This window comes from Leptonychotes weddellii, chromosome 1 (genome assembly GCF_054177405.1).
Source record: "Leptonychotes weddellii isolate Sample4059 chromosome 1, ASM5417740v2, whole genome shotgun sequence".
Taxonomy (NCBI): Eukaryota; Metazoa; Chordata; class Mammalia; order Carnivora; family Phocidae; genus Leptonychotes; species Leptonychotes weddellii.
The window spans coordinates 188,013,639-188,033,046 of NC_138369.1; the positions used below are offsets into that span (position 1 = coordinate 188,013,639).

At 42.4% G+C, this 19,408-nt stretch overlaps 1 protein-coding gene across 1 annotated transcript in view; it reads right to left on the reverse strand.

Moving 5' to 3' along the window:
• The window catches only part of DSCAM (DS cell adhesion molecule), a 482,198-nt gene that overhangs the window by 22,201 nt on the left and 440,589 nt on the right, over nucleotides 1-19,408 (reverse strand). Inside the window, exons 24-26 of the mRNA XM_081819866.1 lie at nucleotides 12,578-12,608; nucleotides 5,552-5,667; nucleotides 2,085-2,234 (exon numbers count right to left, since the gene is read on the reverse strand). Coding sequence (XP_081675992.1) covers nucleotides 2,085-2,234; nucleotides 5,552-5,667; nucleotides 12,578-12,608 — 297 coding nt within the window. The remainder of the gene's footprint in view (nucleotides 1-2,084; nucleotides 2,235-5,551; nucleotides 5,668-12,577; nucleotides 12,609-19,408) is intronic.

A 19,408-nucleotide genomic window follows, 5' to 3' on the forward strand; every position in this document is an offset into this window, starting at 1 on the left:
TATGTCAAGTAAAACCTTAGTGAATATATTTGAGTCTGAATGCACGCATCCTTGCAGTTCCCTAGCTATGCTTCTAGAGTTACAGGTGTGAGAGACGCGGACATGCCGCCCCATGTGCCCCCGGCCTGCCACTGCCTCTTGCTGGCTCTAGTTTCTGCTTATGACCGACATTCACATTTCTGCGGATATTTTGAATGTCATCGAATCAATGTGTTCATTAGTCAGGTAGAGGTGTGATCATGCAGTTGGGAGCTTCCCAGTGCGTTTCTCCTCTATTTATGGCTGGCCTCTGTGAATTGCTCTGCCAGTCGAACATTGAAGGGGAGGTGGGAATGCTTGCTTGTTTTACCTGGCAGAAAGAAGGCGTGTGCTGTGAGTGTGGCAAGCTTGAGAGGTCCTGTCCCACTGCACTCAGGGGCAGGGACACACATAGGTCTAACATTTGGGGAAATATTTCTCCAAGAGGGCTCCAGACAATCAGCATCAGAATTACCCAGAATGTCTATTACAAGGCAGATTCCTGGGCCAAGTGGATCAGAACCTCTGGGGACAGAGCCCTGGAATGGGTGTTTGGAACAGACATCCTGGGTGATCCTGACGCATATAAGAGTTGGGGAACCACTATCTGGGCATCTGTCCTGTTTCCTCTGCCTCTTTCCTATTTTCCAGTTAATGTCTCTATCAGCTTCCATGCTGCCTGGGCATGGAACTTTGAGGTCAAGGATCCATCCATTTCAGCAATCTCTCCCCCCGCCCCCCTCCCCACCCCAGTCTATAGTCTTTCTCTCACTGAATAGCAATCAGTGGCTCAGAAATCCATCAGTGCAGCATCCTATATCCAGACCCTGGACCAGGCAAATGATGATGGGGAAGCCAGTAGCTGGAGAGAATATCAAGGACCACGAAGCAGTTTCTAAGAGTAAGGCTCTCGCTCACACCCCCTTGCAAAATTAACTCTCACTCATGGCCTGTTCGGATCTTCAGTGTGTGCTAATGTCATCAGGGAAGGAAGGTGGTGAGGTTAGACAAAAGGGGGAATAAAAGATTTCTTTAGCACGTTCTTGAGGATAACTTTTCAAATCAATTTCAGTAACAGTTGAAACTGTTTTCAAATTACAATGTTATTAGGAATCAACTGGTTTGATTCATGATGCTCGGCGCATTTCACAAATGCCTTTCGAGTCAGAATTTATGAAAAACGGCTTTTAACATTGTAATATTTATTTTTCTAATTATAACACTCTGAGAATGTAAATTTTTGCAGAGTGATTAGAGGTTTAAAAGCTAGACATCAAAGCTTTTGAAAAGATAATAATCAGGACATCAATTTCTCAGTCTTTAAAGAGATTTAGAAACAATTTCAGTTATGACGGAATAAGAATATCTAGTTAATAAGCTCTAGATACATATTAGGGGATTTAATTTCATTGCAGTAATTAATTCCCATATATTATGGATGTCGATATTAATAACTAAGTCAAACATAATCCCTGGATTAGTCAGGACTACAATTTTTCTCAAACAGCATGTACAGGAGAAAAGCATGAACTCCAAGGACGGACAGACCCACAGTTCAATCTTGGCTTCATTATGCATTATCTGTACAACTTTGGGCTGTTTACCTAACTTCTCTGAGAATCCATTTTTTTTTCTACCTGTAAAATAGAGGCTATCATATCTATTCATACCTATTATAAGTAGGTACCTCACAGGGTTGCCTTACAGATAACATACACGACATAAGCTTTTTATCCTAATCCTGGCACAGAGTAGATACTCACTCATGTTAATTACCTTCCCCTTTTCCAGTGTCGTCCAAATTAAAAAAAAATTACCTCTACCTGAAATTTCTAGCACTTTCGTAGTAAATCACTACCAAGGGTTATTGGCTTCAGCTGACACAATTTGAAAACCAGCTCAGATCCAACAGTAAAAACTCACTGTCCCAAAGAAAACTACTATCGTGCGTATCTGTTTCTTAGGCGCGGGGCCAATGAGCCCCACCTCCGTTTGACGGGGACAGAGCATCCACGTCTCGTCAGTGTTGACAACACCCACACGGTTTGCGCTGTCTGGCCACTTACTCGTTCCCGGCCGCGCGTCCGAAACGTCCACCAGGGGCCCGGTGGCCTGTGACACTGACTGGTAGTGGACCGTGTGCGTCACTGTCAGGGACTTCTGTTTCGCCGCCTCCCCAAAGTCAGCATCCGTTAACAGGACCGTGGAGCGATCGTCTGCAAAACAGCAGGGACGGGGGAAACCAGACATGTTTACCCTCTTTCCATGGCACGCTGCCTCTCTCCCCAGGTCCTTGTGTTATCATTCATTACAACCGCAATTACGGCCTCATCTAAAGCAGCAAAAACAACTAAAAATTCAAGCGCCACGTTAGAACCACTGGAGAGTGCTAAGAGTGTTGGCTTTCAGAGCACGAATGAAAGAGAGTGACCACAGAGAGGGTCTTCTCACAAAGCAAACACTGATTTGGGGAGGCTTGTTGTTGCTGCTGCCTGTTTAACAGAGTTTGGGAATTCTGTATTTGTCAAAGGCTCACCTGAGTTGTCAGCAGGGAAGCCGGCACCACCCAGTGATGGGGCTGCCCCTGCAAGTCAGCTCTGTTTGCAGGACTAGAAGAACACCACCACCACAGCTCTCTACACTTGAGGGGCTCTCATGCTGAACTTGGCCAATGCTTGGGGTTGGGGGGAGGTGTGGGAAAGAGAAGGGCTGGTCTTCAGAGTTTATTGATTCCTCTATTTTAAAGATTCTGATGTATGTTCCTTCCCACCTCTTCTGAGCCTTAATTACTCTAGAACATCTTTTAATTGATTTCTCAAAATGACTCACTTGTCAGATTTCCAAGCCCAGTTGGCACCTGAAGGTTAGGGAAGCAGGAGCCTGGGTTCAGATGAATTAGGAGCATTTTAGTGCTTGGAAAGGAAGCTGTTGGTTGAGCTGTGTGTCATTATTTGGTTGTCTCAAGATTTTCATTACTTTGTTGTGATACTTTTCACACTTCCTTAAGAGCTCTTTTACTCCAAGGGAAGCTCCCGTTAGGATATATGGATATATTCATACGTTTTCAAGCACCGCAGCCCGGGATGCTGTTCATATGAGTTTATCAGTCAGCTGGGACCACGCTGTGGTGTGCCTTGACACAGAACGGTGATGTGAAAGTCATAAACAACACAGTTAGACTTCTGTGTCCAAAAAAGGCTCTGAACAGAATGAACCTTACAAAATCCAATTACTCAGGCTCTGGCAGGAGAGGAAAACCTCTTGAAGTTAGAATAAAATTTCTTGGCAGGGAAATAGAAGAGAGACTGCCAAGGTGTCTGCTGGCATCCTGGCGTGGGATGCAGCGTGGGCTGGTACCACAGCAGGATCTGGGGCTCAGCGCGGGGGGTCACACCGCAGCCTTCCCCTGGCCCCCAGACTGGTGGCCTTTCTCCAGAAACAGGTTCTTACAACTGGACCTGGCATCAGAAGCCCAACATCTACATTCGTTTCTCACTAATAATACTGACATGTTCTGGTTTCCAACACTTAGCCCTGCGGAGAGCACTCTGGATTATCTGCGGGGCTAGGGTACAAACTCTTAATGGGAAATTTCAGGTGCCTGTCAGTGTGTGAGGTTAACCATTCATTCTGGCTGGAAATTAATGGCACTCTCCTATTGGATTCTTGTAGTCAGAGCCCAGAGTGTTTTAAAGCATCACATTTCTACTTCCTAATAATTAGAAAATGCCATTGACCAACTGTCAAGCATCACCAGGAGGTAAACGACTCTTGGTGATCAATGATCCTGTGAGGAATAGGACGCATCTCTGGTGAAGGGCAGTGACTATGGACAGAATGATGAGCAGACTTTCTCTGGTGTTAGGCCAGCTATGACTACCTATTGTAACCACCGTGGGGACAATGATTAACAGGTCTGATGAGGAACATTTATCGAATGTTGTAACTATATTATACGGTCAAAGGAATTATATTTTGATTTTTGAACTGATGTTTCAGAGGAACATCTTGGTTTTTATGCCCAACCTACGGAGTTCAATAAAAGGGATTCCAGCTATACTCCTGAAAGGTAAAGGTGATCAAGAACAAAGCATGGTGCTTTGTCCTGATGGGAGCTATCAAATAAAATCTTACGTATTTTAGGATGAGTAAGTGAGCCCTCCAACAACACAGGTAGTATTTAACTGAATTTAGTTGATTGAGGGCCACACTGGGCTTGACCAACCTTCTCCAAGTGCTATTATGCCTGAACCAAACTTAAAGCCAGCAAGAGCAGCCCAAACCTTAGGACTTAGGAACTTCTAAGTCAAGATGTCTCTGCTGTACTATTAGAACATAATCATGCAGGGCGGGAGCAAGGAGCAATGGAGATGTTCTGCCAATCTGGCCATTTACCACTGTTTTTCTGGCAGGAGGCTTCTAGCGTAGGTGCCAGGAGTGGGGTAATTTTAGCCAAATCACAGGATAGGGTTGCCCTGGGACCAAGTGCCAGGAAACACCTTCCAGAACAAACACTGAGCAAAGTTTGAAAAGGGCCAGACTGGGCAACCTGCCTCAGAGTCTGTTTCTATGGATACTGGAAAGCTGAGTGATATTTCTAAGGTGAGGGCTTCTGGGAAGAAGCTTGTTGATATGGAAGCAGGTGGTGACAGTCACAGGAGGCTAGGCTGGCGGCTGGGTGGGGGCCCTGCCCTGGTTCTGCTCTAGTCTAAGTGACCTGCAAGCTATGTAAGCTCTCAATGCTCCAATTACAAAGTAGTATCTTTTTCCTACGTTGATTGGGTGGGTTAAATGAAAGGATGCACATAAAGTGCTTATAAAAGTAGGTGACATTAGAGAGCCCTCAGTAAATGTTAGCTATTCTTCTGATCATTATTGCAATGGAAATATAAAGTCTCTGATTCTGGAGTAAGTAGACCTGTGTAAGAAGGCAGTATAGAACAGCGGATTTTGAATGGAAAGGGCTGGAAAGAGTCAAGACAGCAGGGTTCTGGGCGAATCAGACACAGACGTTCTCCAGGTGAAACATGGATCTGGGTGTTTCCCAAAGCACTGCCAAGGACCCCATCCCAGGGTGTCTGCGTGGTGCTGAGGGATGGTGAAAAGGCAGCCCATGCACAGACACTTGTTTGTTAAATGCTAAGTAGATTTTAAATGTTTTCTTTAATGAAGGCCCTATTGTAGCTGAAGAAGGCACTGAGTGAATTTCCAGGATGGGCTTTAGTGTGTGACCCTTCTAGGCTTATTTGATTACAGGTGTTTGTTCTTTGGAGAGGCACCAATAGTCTCTGCAGGAAAGACCCGGCACGGATCAAAGTTGGGGAACTCCTGTCTCAGGTGACCTCTGAGCTACGTGTGAGTTCATTTCCCCACCCACATCTGCTGGTATTTATTATTCTCCTCAATAACAATGATCTCCCTTCTACCTCTGCTTGTGGAGCACTCAAGACGTTCCCATAACCACTGGGGTTTGGGCTGAGAGGGCACAGCTGTAGCAGCCACATTGTGTAAGGCCACGAACAAGGCACCTTACCGATGGTCTCCATTGTGTCTCTCTCTTCAATCAAAAGCTGAGCCCTGGGTATGTCAATGTGCATTCTCAAGGTCTGTTGTTGCTTGCTCAAGGTATCCGAAGTCCGGGTATTCTTACTGGGGATAAAATAGAGGGGATTCATGAACAAATGCAGTTCAGACTTACATGATGCCAACAGGGGCTTATACAACCACTGGGTTTGGTATCCAATTATTTGAATGCCTTGTGGGGATGGGAGGGGGAAAAAAAAGCAAGGAAGGAAAAGGGGATAAGGAGAAGGAAAAACATTTTTTTCCCTTCATTCAAGTGATATTTACTAATATTAAGCTTCAGCAATCAGTTGTGAGGCTCAAAGAATGAAAACTGTCAATAGGGATTGGTTCCATATTGATAGAACCTTTGGAATTTCCCTTTTCTTGTGTAACGCTAAGTAAAACCAAAAAAAAAAAAAAAGTGATTCTTAAACCAACAACACTCTTATTTGTCAGACATGAGATATTCCAGTGATGGCAAGGGAGGAAGCATGTGTGCTCGCTGCTCATTGGGTGGGGCTTCTACTAATGGATTTGTATTTACATCTGGCGTAGTTTTATTTCTGTTCTAGTAACAAATCATAACCCTTGTTAACTTCCCTGACACTAGTTTATCCTAACTGATATCGTATTTTAGAATTAAAAACAAAACCCAACTACTATAAGAATTTGTGTACCAGAAAATTACTCTTAGAGTGAGCTTCTAGAAGTAAATGAAAATAGGTAGTAAAATGGCATGGGATAATCAAATTCAGTTACAGTCTACAGAAAAAAAAAATAATCTGCATGTTTCACAAAAACACAGAAAAAGTCCTACATCACAGGAGTGATTGTGCAGTCTTTACAGAGTTGTAAGGATTGAGAAGATTTCAAAATAATGTATAGTTGACCCTTAAAGAACATGGGTTTGAACTGGACGGGTCCACTTATATGCAGATTTTTCTCCATAAATACAGTCTGGTACTGTAATGTTTTCTCCTCCTTATGATTTTCCTAGTACCATTTTCTTTTCTCTAGCTTATTTTATTGTAAGAATGCAGTATATAATACATATAATACACAAAGTATGTGTTAATTGACTGTTTATGTTATGGGTCAGGCTTCTGGTCAACAGTAGGCTACTAGCAGTTAAGTTTTGGGGAAATCTAGAGTTGTATGTGGATTTTTGACTGTATGTGGGGGTTAGCGCTCTTAATGCCTGCATCGTTCAAGGGTCACCTGTGTAGTAAAACAACTTCTAAAGAGCAACAATCATTCAGAATAATTCATCAATGTGATAAACTATGGCATCCATAAATCCAGCTCAACAATTGCCAAAATCGACTTTGAGAAAGATTTCTGGCACCTACTTCACTGGATGATTTACCTCTGTGTTAGTTACTTTTAGTAGAGAATGATAAAAGGATAGTCATACTACATCTTAAATGTTTTTCTTCCCGACTAAGCATTCCCCAGGAGTCCTAGGTCCTTTCTTGTTGATGAAGATTCATCTACCCTTGAACCCTGTAGCTGAAGGAATGTTAATAATCCAAAGGTCAAGTTCATTCAAGAACCCCAGTAGACATTTAAATGTTGAAGTCTGTGTTAATATTCTGAATATTTTATAACGGCCCTTCCCTCATTTGAGTATAAACAAAACAACCTACAGAAACAACAGCTTCTAAGAGGTGCGTCATTCCTACTTAGGACTTGATCTTGAACCAGATTTCTTGCTCTGCAGATGAGTAACTGGGTTATGTAGCTAGATCATGCTAATTATGCAGAGCCCAAATTCAAATGTTTGGCCTGAATTTTTCACATCGTCTATATACTTTTTGAAATTATTTACTTAACTACGCTTTCATTTTGTATGTGTGTGTGTGTTTTAAAGCAAAGATTCAAATACTTGTATAAAATGAAGAACATTTTGGTGACTTGGGGGTTGCAGTTTAGACAAGCTCTATTTCCACAAAAACAGATGGGGAACTACTCCTCTGTGAGTATCTGAAAGGTCTGTTTAGAAACTCCACTAGGGACTTGAGCTTGTCCTTGCACCAAAAATAGAAATGTGAGCTAGTTCCTTCTGCTCATCATGAATAGTTATGAGGCAGTCAGTGGCTGCTCTATTAAACACTATGAACCCGAGCGCAGACTATCTTTAACAATAAGGGGTCCACTGTCAGACTGACACAGGAAGCATGCTAAATAGCTACTGTGCCCCAGTGCAGTGGGCACGAGGACTTAGAATTGATTGAACTTCATAAACAGAGACAATCAAAGCTGGAAGTAAATTTCTCCCTCTCCTTGAAGGAATGCACGCTGTCAAGCCCTGTAGTGGAAAGGCAAGAACATGGCCCAACAAACCTTGAGATTCAGGAGCTAATTGTTCCTCTCTCCCTTTGCGTTGCTGTTCCCTTTGCTTAGAAGAAATGCCCCCTCCCCCCATCCCAGTGGCCAAGTGGCTGGCTCCCTCTCTGGCTTCAGAGCTTGGTGCAGGTGCTGTCTTCAATGGAGCCAGATTGGCCCAGCTCTGGGCACTGCTGATGCTTCTCCTCCCCATCCTCTGTTGAATCTTGTTTCCCCGCCACTGAATACTCTTGAGCATATGTTTAATTGACTTATCTTGTTTGTGATCTGTCTCTTCCACTGGAATATGAGCTCTACAAGGGATAGTTCCTTCCGTTCTGCCCCTATATACCCCTGGAACTTAGAGCAGTATGTGGCCGGAGTAGGTGCTCAATAAGTATTTGTTGAAGCTTGTTGAATAAATCATGTTGTTTGGAGGGTACAGTGGGAGTGAGTGACAGGTCCCAGAGGAGGTAATATTCTTCTCATTTTAAAGGGTTATTAGGTCTCAACTTTCTTAAGATTTTTTTTTTATTTATTTATTTGAGAGAGAGGATGAGAGGAGAGAGAGAGCACATGAGAGGGGGGAGGGTCAGAGGGAGAAGCAGACTCCCTGCTGAGCAGGGAGCCCGATGCGGGACTCGATCCTGGGACTCCAGGATCATGACCTGAGCCGAAGGCAGTCGCTTAACCAACTGAGCCACCCAGGCGCCCCAGGTCTCAACTTTCTTAATGTGGCTGCCATAGTCTATAATCTATGGTTCTAGGAAGGCTGATTCTCTAAAATTATAGCAATTGGTCATTAAAACAGCAGTAAACCCTCCCCTCCCCCAAAAAAACCTATTCGAGGAAAACTCATTTGTGAAAAGTTTCTGAATGTTTTCACTGTAGAAACAAAATTGCATCTTTTTTATGATATGGAATCATGCTTAAATATGTTAGTTATTATTGAAATATCATCTTCCACCATCCATCTGCCGTCTGGTTGTCTGATTAAAATGACAAAGAGCTGACCCTCGTTCACCAAGGATTGTATTTCCCAGCTTAGCCAATAAATTACTTGCAGTTGTTAAAACTCTTTAAAGTCTTGGTATTTCCTTAAGCTTTGTGGGGGTGGGGGGACTGATGAAAAAGTCTGCACATCACCCACCTTCCCAAATATGATATGAAGCATTCCATAAGTTTAGAATAACTGTAGGGCTATCAGGACCTCATTATAATAGTTGAGTGGTTTTTTTTTGTTTGTTTGTTTTACTATTTGTCTAAAAATATGAACATCAAAAAAGCTAAACTTATTTAAGTTCTCAGTTTGAACCCTTCTCCACCCTTTTCCACTTATAGATAGCTTTTAATAATGCTGGTCTTTGTATATTAACACGTATTGGCTAATGCCTCAGAGCAGGCTAGTCTTACCTCTTAAAAGGCTGGTATTTTTCTTTAAATTATTTTCACATAATCATAAAAAAGGAATATCCTTTCTATCTGGGCATGGTGGGTGAAGTGTCTCTTTCTCTCTGTGGGGGGTGATTTGCATGGGTGAAATCGAGGAATGTGCAGAAGCACAAAGCCCAGCGACGGGAGACGGGAGACGATACCTTGTGGGGAATACCCTGGCACCAGCTTATCTGTGTTTGTCCCACAGTAGCATCTGCCTTCCTGGCCCTGGGACAGCTAATCCCACTAAAGTATGCAGATACATTTTTTAGGGAACATGGTTGGAAAATATGTTACCTTCACCAAGATCACAGAATGATAAAGCTAGGAATAATTGCAAATTGTTATTTTTTAGATGAGGAAAGTGGAGCATACAGAGGGAAAATGACTTGCCCAAGATCACAGAACCAGCAAATGGCAACATGAGGCCTACAATGTAGGCTTGTGGTTCTATGTTCTCACTGCACCAGCCTGCTATGTCCTCAATTTCCCACTCAATCAGCAGTGAAGATCAGAGACAGCAGTTCTGTAGCCTCTCTATACCAACAGATATGACTTGCCTAGATTTTCTAGACCACATTCGAAATACGGTTGGCCCTCAAATCTCCAGGTAGGTGACAGGGTCTTTTGTTGCTTGGCCCCATTAACCTGCCAAACTTAGATTGAACTGACCCTTCATGATTAAAAGCATTGCGTTTGCTTCTAAATTAATCCCATAAAAATCCATCTATTTGAGAAGCTTAGAAATTCTCTTCCTTTTCAATCACTGTACCCTCTGAAGGAAAACCACCTCAACTACCTTAAGTGGGAGTAATTACCAGTTTGAATGTTCCTAATTTCATATTGGCAACTGTTAACCTCAAATACCACTATTAATTCCTGCTTTACTCAAGAGGTGGTCTTTCAACCACAGTGATTGACCTATTAATGAAGAAGATGCTTTTTGATGTCTTGCTTGGGGCTAATAAGAAGGGGGAGGGATGCATTCTAGGATATTAGAGAAGCTAATACCTACTCATCCTAACCAAACAAATGTTGAACATGTCAGAAAACACAGATTCCAGTGTCACGGGGTTTGGGCAGACATGATCTCTGGTTGAAGAGTGGCTGAAGGAAGTGGCTGGAAGGTCTCTGGGAGGGCTGCAGGAACCAGGCTGGGGTACAAACCAGTGAAGTAGGCTGGGGTGGAGATGGGGATGGTGATCTGTTATACAGGGCAAAAGTCATGCCCAGTCTACAGGGAGCATTTGATGGAGCTCCAGACTGCCATTATCTCTAAGGTGTGCCCAGTATGGCCAGAATATTTTCAAGAAAGTCAGAAAGCTACAATTTTATACGAAATCTCTTAGGAGGGCGAGTGATGTGATGAGCACTGGGTATTATACACAACTAATGAATCACTGAACACTACATCAGAAACTAATGATGTACTATACGTTAGCTAATTGAACGTAATAATAAAAGAGAGAAAAAAGAAATCTCTCAATTTCTAAATGTCACCAATGAATTCATATTTTTAAGTCTACATTAGAAAGTTTATTTTATTTGCTAGATAAGTACTATAAATTGAATGACTCTGGCTTGTTTTTTTTGGTTTTGTTTTGTTTTCCAGATGTTTTGTCAGATTTGCTCTGCACAGGTGCATGTGTGTTTGGATGCCTTCCATGTGACCACAAAAATGTCCCAATACTTGCTTAGCGAACAAGTACAGACTTATATTAGAGCATGGATTCCGAGCATTTCATATAGATTTTCATATTCTCCTCATGCAAGTTTGATCCAGAAGGATGTGGTCAAGGACCCATTATGAAAGATACATTTTACAGGCCGTTTGCATTTCTGAGTTCTCCTCTGAGGTCTAGATTCCTGCTACCAGCTATCTATTTGACATTTTCATTGGACACTTGGAAAGCATCCCAAATTCAACATGACCCGTACAAGTCTTTTCATTCCCATCAACATTCCGCTTTCCCTGTCCTAAAAAAAAAAAAAAAGTCTGTACCCTGCATCTATCTTCCTAATTCCTAATTTTAGCAAATGTCACTTATGTTTATTTAATTGCTCACTCCAAATATTTCAGAGTAATCCTGAGTCCTCCATATCTTTACCTACAATGCACATAGTTTTAAAACACGGTATGGCCAAACAAAGATGTCTGTGTAAAATGCAATCAGTGGGCCAATGGCAGTTGACCTCTGCCTTAGGTCTTCAAAGATGCTGGTGATATGGGTCATGGGCTCTTTGTGAATAATAAAAAAAGTACCAATTTTATATGCAAAGATGGGGAAGGATGTTAAATCCAACAGTGGTGGGGTGGGGAGTAGGAGAGACCCCATAGCCCATCCTCTTTTTCTCCTACAGTAAACATCCTAAAATGGCAGCACCATTAGGGTCCCTGACATTTTTCTTATCTGATTTCCAGACTCTGATTATCCTTTTTCACTTTTGGTTTAATCATTACAATACAAAAAAGGCTTAAAATGTAAATACTGGGGTGTCTTCTACAGCTGTGAAAATTCACTTACTTATTCAACTACCACTAGTCATTCATCAACTATACTGCTGGTATTTCTAACATGAGGATGACATATCAGGCTATGACCTCCAAGACCAGACAGTGAATAGATATTTGCAGCAGAAGTTGGTGAGTGCTCTAGTGGAGGGGTGCTCAAGGTGCCATGGGAGCTGAGGGCAGGGAGAATCTTTCTTGATATCCCATCTCCTTAGAAGAGCACAGTGAACAATGCATTTCCTCTTTTTTTTTTTTTTTTTTTTTAGTTTAAATTCAATTAGCCAACATATAGTACACCATTAGTTTTTGGTGTAGTGTTCAATGATTCATTAGTTGTGTGTAACACCCAAAGCCTTTTGGGCTTTCTTTTCACTTGACTAACTGTTAAAGAAGAAGGCTCAACCTCAAAGATAGTATATTTGGGTGGAAACAAAACCAAAACTACTTCCTTATAATGTGCCTTTTTAGTCCCAGCTTAATGGGAAACATTCCACTGGGTGAGTTTGGTCAACAAGACAACTACCTATGGCATGTATAAAAGTATATTATTTGGTATATACATATCACATTAGGCATAACATGGATATTTGGTACACAGAATGGACTTTATGTATCAAAAATAAGATGTGCTATCAATTTCAGATAATTATTTAAAAAGCATTAAAGCAAGTTGGAAATTATTCTTTTAAAGACGATATCTGAGACGGTAGGTTTTGTTCTTACCTCATGAGCATTTCAGCTAAACTCTTCGCATCTGGGGAGAGAAAGTTAATATTAGTACATGATAAACAACTCATTAACATTCACTTAGGCATTTACGACAAATATTCTACAGAGTCAGATGACAACAGCCATTTTAAAATGTAAATGTAAATCCATATATCACTACTAATAACCAAAAGTTTAGTGGATTCCTTATTTCTTCTACATGAGAGAATATATTTATATATTTCTGAAAAAATATATTTTTGAAATATATATTTTTGAAATATATATATATTTGAAACATATATACATATATACATAAACATACATTTCAAAAAAAGCGTAATACTCTGGGATCATAAAAATTCTCAGACACCTGCTAAAGTCTTCTTACAGTGTATTTATTTGCCAATTTTTGAAAACCCAATTTTATTTTCAGTAGTCAGAAATTAACGTTTTGAAAGTAGTTTATTTATGTAGTACACATTCTACTCTTTTTGTTATCAAAATATCAGAATTTAAAAACGTATGACACTCTAGATCACTTTAAAAAGGCATTATTATAGAGCTGTGAGTTCCTTAGGTTGATCAAAGAATTGTATAAACGGCATATCACTGTGTCTAGAAACTCAGATGCTTATTTCAAATTCCAAAGTAAAAATTTTCTTTATTTTTTATCTCAGAGGACATTGTTTACTAAGATTTGGTTACCACCCCTGACAAAAGAAATTCTGTCTAAAAATGATGTGGAAAAAAAATTCTACATTTTTGGTGGCATTGCTTTGAAGTCCTCATCTCCCTTAAAATATAATTTGTTTTTCTTCTTAGACATTTTGTCCTGGCAAGAAATGAATGTTTGCTTTCTTAGAATACAAAAGCCCTCTTCTTGCTTTTCTTTTTAAAAAGTCTTGATGTTAAATGTAGTATTCAATGAACAGAACTTTCTGGAAATGGATTCAGCTATGTGACTGGCTCTATAGGGGAGAAATGCAAATGTTGGAGCATTTTCATCTCATCTTTCATCTTTTGGGGGCTGACATTTAAGTGCAATCATTGTCATGTCGGGAGCAGCATGGGATTACTGAGGGGGTGCGGGCAGTCACGGGGATAACCACCCATGGGCTGGTGCCTCCATGAACCAAAGCTCAGTTTTTCAAGTCAGCCATGCCAGCTCCCACTGCTAACCTCACAATGGGGCCCTGGTTTTGTGCACAGATGGGTTCTGGGAAATGAAACAGATGGGAAATGAAACAGCTCTCTCCCCACCCATATGGTGAAGCAAAGAAAGCAAACCAGCTTTTAACTTCCTAGTTCATGTCTTTCTCTGCAACAACCAAGCAGATACGAGTTTCTTCTCTTCCTGAATGATTTAAGACTTGCAAAGTAAATATATATATCATGCCAAAAGCATGGGATTAATTAGCTCTATGTAACAGCCAAGCAGTGGCTAGCTCAACAGTCTAAAAAAGAGGGGGAAATTTAAGGAGTACACACTGTACTTCAGCTCATGATTGGAAGGTAATTCAGTCTCCAGCATCTTCAGAATGGACCTGGTTTCCTCGTTTTGCTCATTATCATCATGCTTTTTCTGTTCCTGAAGTCAGCGCAGTTTTCTGTCTCATGATTTTTTTCATATCCATGTGCTAAGGAATTACATCATCCAACATGTGGGAAACGAGCTCCCCTCAAATACTGGCATGCTCTAACTGCAAGCAGGTGTCTTCCCTGTGGTTAAGCTGGTCCACAGCTGCCGCCACCCTGAGCCATTTTGGTCCAGGCTTCCCTATGCTTATCATCTTACAACACATCCCTTTCTCTTTCTGGCTGGTTACTATGTCCTCCTGATTTCATCTGAAATTGTGAGAGAATTGCTATTAATTGAAAGTCACTTCTTCTGTGAGTTTGCTCTCAAGAGTCGCTGGTGGAGTTTTACTCACAGTGATGGGGGCTCCACAACACAAGTGACACCGGGCAGGGACTGTGTGCAAATGTCTTCTGGGAGTGGACACGGGGTGGGCTGCGGCCACAAGAGAGCACACACTGGGAATCTGGATTGTGCCAGTCTCTGCCTGGGAATTATCATGCCTTCCTTCAGAAACCAGGACACTGAGACCCAGATACGTTCCGTAATCTGCTGCAGCTGAGTGGGAATTCATAACCAATGTCTGTTGGTTCAAACTTTTTTTCCATCACTATCCTCAAGGTTCTTTATACATAGAGTGGGATTTGTGTCCTATCCTCAGGGACACACAGAGGCACAGACACCTAGTGCCGGCTGACTGAGGAAGATGATCCCAGGATCATCGGTTTCAGGTTGAGTCAATCTGGAAAGATCCAAGACTGCTCACCTTAAAGGGAACATGGGACTCGGGTAGCAAAGGCTCCAATGGGAAGAGAGCTCCATGGCACAAAATCAGTGTGCACTGGAATTTGAGCTCCTTCAGGAAGCAAGGAATAGGTCAGTTTGACTGGAGAGAGAAGTTTCCAGGAGTGATTGTGAATTGGGGTTGGTCAAGGCATACGGAGTTGAGGAGGTGTGACTTTGTGTTACTGGCCATAATCTGGACCAAGAAGAGGAGTGAAAGGAGAGCAGAGGTGGTGATGGCTGGGTGTGGGTGCTGTGTACTAGCATCAGTCCATCCAGAGTGGGTGGAATGGGGGCTGGGGACAGGGACTTGGTGGCAAAGGTGAGAGGCTGGGAGGGTTGGCTGTAGTGATCATGGGGGCGGGGAGCATTTGATGCTAGAGCAGATGGATGGTGTCTGCAAGAATTTGGACTGCTGGGTGTGGAAGGGACCAGCAGAGAGGTTGCAGGGAGTCTAGGGAAATGGCAAGATTGAGGATATGCAGGGCTGGATGTAGGGTAACACAGCGCCAAGCACAGGAGTCTGAAAGGACATGGAAGCAGCAATGTGGCTGGAGCCGAGATGCTTGGCTTCAAACCTACCGCAGTACTCGGCCATGTTAACGTAAGCTGTGGGACATTATGTAAGGCTGTTCCAGGCAGATTTGGAATCGAGTTTGAGAGAGATTTCAGGACTGAGATGGGGTCCAGGGTCTTCTTCATATTCATGTAGGGATAGTGAAAAGAGATGACAAAATCTCGGACACACTTTTGTTTAGGGGTGAGAAGAGAATCTGGGGCAAGTGAAGAACACTTTTAGAATCATGGAATCATGGAATCTTAAGAGCATGAAAGAATCTTCAAGTCAGCACTGCAGTAAATGTTTGCCTCCTTGCCACAGTGTCTTGGGCAGATATTCAAATGAGCTGGGCCACCGAGCACTCCAGGGAGGGGTCGATGCTGGCCACCCTTACAGCGCCCCACCTCCTGCTCTCAGGTTTGACTCGCTGTCAAGTCTGTTGATCTGTCACCTCAACATGTCCCCATGGGACCTTTGCTTTTTTTCTCTCTGCTCAGTTCGAATCTCATGACGAGTCAGCAGCCTCCTCCTTGGCCTCCCCACCTCCAGTGTGTCAGTCCTCTAAGTGACACGTACCTGCAGGAAGGGGGATGGATCTGAAACACACCCCTCACTGTGTCACACCTGTGCTTTGCAACTCTCAAAGGGACCTCCCTGCCGATAGGACTCGGCACAGAGCAAGAGCCTTTGCATGCTGGTCCCAAGCAGTCTTTCCAGCCCTGCTGCCCCTCACGTCCAGCCTCTAGACCTAGGTTCTCGCTCTTGCGTTCTTTGCAGACCCCATGACAGGGCTCCTGGAAAGCTTCCTTTGTTACTGCACCACATGCAGATGCGACTTGCCCTGTGCAGCCTCCCAAGCCCCCCAGGTGAAGTTGGTGCCTTGGTTCTCTGGACCTCAGGCACCCCTCTGCACCGTGTCCAGCACCGCCTTCTCCACTTGACACGGTGGTTTCTTGTTCCCATGTCCTCTCTCCATTGGCCGAGTCATCTTCCTCTCCAGGTTCAGCCCAGTCCCTGCTAGGCACATCAGCTTTTCCTGGAGATACATTTCCTTGTGGGAAACATCATTCTGCTCTTGTGGTGAGAGCTCTTGTTGTAATTTCTACCTGGACATAATGAGGACACCTGGAACCATTCATAAGCCATGTGAGTATCTCCATGCCGATGCAAGCCACCTGTCTCTTTTCCAAGTTGAAGTTTCTAATCTTCTCAATCCCTCCTCAGGTAGCATAATTTCTAGGTAATTCTCTTCCTGGGACTCTCTCCTATGAAAGACCTGTGATTTCTTATTGTCCTTTATTAAATAAGGCCGAGCGCAGAAACTGGTCATTTTTTGATATTCTCTTTCTCACACACCCGTGAGGACACGATGCTCATTATGTGTGTTGCAAATGAATTTTTACAACTTATATAGAAGATTTTACAATGATCCCTATTACATTTTATCTCTTTGGTTCCAGCCTTTCAAAACTCTTCAAATTTGGAGTCTTCCCACTAATACATTAGCTTTCCCCCTTGGAGTTCTGGCACCTCCAAAATGGGCTCAGCCTGCCCAGACTTCAGCCTGGTACTCTTTTATTAGTCAGCCCTGTCCCAATGCAAGTAGAATTTGTCTGGGCCTCTGCTGGTCCCTATAATTTCCTGATTGCTCACAAACCATCCTTTCTATAACCTAAACTACTTTATTTCAATCTGTAATTTTTAGAATTTATTGTTTTTGACAATGGGTATGGAGTATAACTAGTTTCCAACACCTTTAATTTGATTGTTCAAATATTATCCAGAAAGATTTTGGGATTATGTCTGGAAAAGGTTTGTCCAGAATCCTAAGACATCATCCTTTGGGGTCTAGGGACCAGTACCACGTGATATCCTTCCTAATAATTCCTGTGGGGAAAAAAAATCTTCCCCTTCAGTGTATTATCATAGCATTTATTGGTGTCCATTGTATGTTGCTTATCATTTAGAATTTGTGTCATAGTTTCTTGTAAACATGCCTTCCTCCCCACTAGCAAGAGATCAGAACTATTATTTTATTCAGTTTCCCTTTTTTGCTCCCATAATGACTAGAACATAGTAGGTTTTGAAATAATAAGTCAATTTAAATAATCAGGGGCTCTGATTATTTTCTTAAGCTCCTTCCTTCCTTCCTTCCTTTCCTTCTTTCCTTCCTTCCTTTCTTCCTTCCACTTTTCCTTCCATCTTTCCTTTCTTCCTTCATCCCTTCCTTCTCTCCGTCTTTCTTTCCCTCCCTCTCTCCCCTCTCCTATCCTCCTTCCTGCTCCCTCTCTGTCCTTTTTTTCCTTTTTTATAATTCTTGTTCCACATTTTATGGTTTGAATAGCACTTCTCCCGGTGCACATCAAAGCAAGACAGACATTGAGTTGTTCTTTCTACCTGCCATCTGTTAATATGAGAACATCATCTCAAGGCTTGTTTTCGCTAATCAGCCTCTTGTGTTGCCCGTCACATTTTCCCCCCACAAATTTCAGCTCAATCTGAGATTTAGACTTTGTGACACCTTTCCTAAAGTCCTTTGCTACTCCTGCATATCCATCCTTGGCTCTGTGTTTCCCTGTTAATCTTCTGGGCTGGGGCATGATAGAGAAATATCACCAGGATATTTGGAAGGAAGGGGTTTCCAAAAAAAACATTTGCTAACACTCTGAATGTGCTAACACTCTGAGTGTACCAAATGGTAGCTGAAAGGAGAATTTGGTGATCAGAAGGTAACTGGTCATCTGCCTTCAGGAGAGCATTTGAGGGGTGGGAATGGAAGTGAGACCGTGAGGATTTAGGAGCTGGTGAGAAGCAATGCAGCTGAGTATGGAATTGTCTTTCAATAATACAGAGAGAAGGACATCAGGTAGAAGATATGGAAGACAGAGGTATTGAATATAGAGATAAAAAATGAATAAACCAAATATTTTCCATGGGAAAAAAATAAAATTATAAAGTAGCTGTTGATTCTGTGTTAATGTATCTTCTGACTCCATGTTTCATTGACAACACTTTCAAAGTGAACAATATTGATGGGATGTCCCATTTCTTTCTTGACCATTCCCAAATCTGAGGAAGTTTCATGGAAAGAGAACTGGGGTTGGGCAGCAGCAAGCTGGGCACTCTCTCTAGCTCTGTCCTGGTATGTAAGTTTGGACAAGTTCCCTTAAGTTTCCATATCAGCAAAATAGGGCATAATATAATATCAAGTTTACACTCTATCTTTTTGCACTGCTGTGGAAAGACAAAGACAAGGTAGCGTAGAGTTAAGTGTGACAGAAGAGGAAGAAGGTGAAAACGTAGATATGAGTCCTCTATTGATTACTGCATGATTTAGTGGGCTCTCAGGAAGAGGCACCCCTGTTGGGTAACGAGTATTATAGTGTGGTCTCGCCCAGTTCCTGTGTTCTTTTTGTGGACCACTCTTCCCATTGTGGTTCTACACGCAGCACAAAAGTTCTCATCCACCAGGCAGCGCCGCCATATGCCTCGGGAGAGCACAAGGCAAGTCTCAAGCACCACAGCTCTGCCAACTGAGAGTCTGAGCTGCCTCATATTTTGCGTGCCCAAATGTTTCATTAAAAAAGATAAATCCTATTCATAGCCACACGACTACATTTTCATTTCTGAAGTTCTAGTTAAGTAAAGTGGAATATACTTAGGTTCATACTTCTGTTGGGCAGTGACTTGCGCACACCCCCCAAAATAAAAACCAGTTTGGGAGTAGCAGATTTTACTAGCTTTACTATCTATCAAGAGTTCTTTGCAAACTCCCTGACAACAATCCCTGCTTTTCTGTGGAATTGAAATGGGTCTCATAAAGTAGATCTTTTCGTAAGAGCTATGAGCCTGCATTTATGTTTTTTTACCAGATGACAAATAGGACTTCCAATCATCAGCATGCTATGAAAGCTGATCCAAAAAC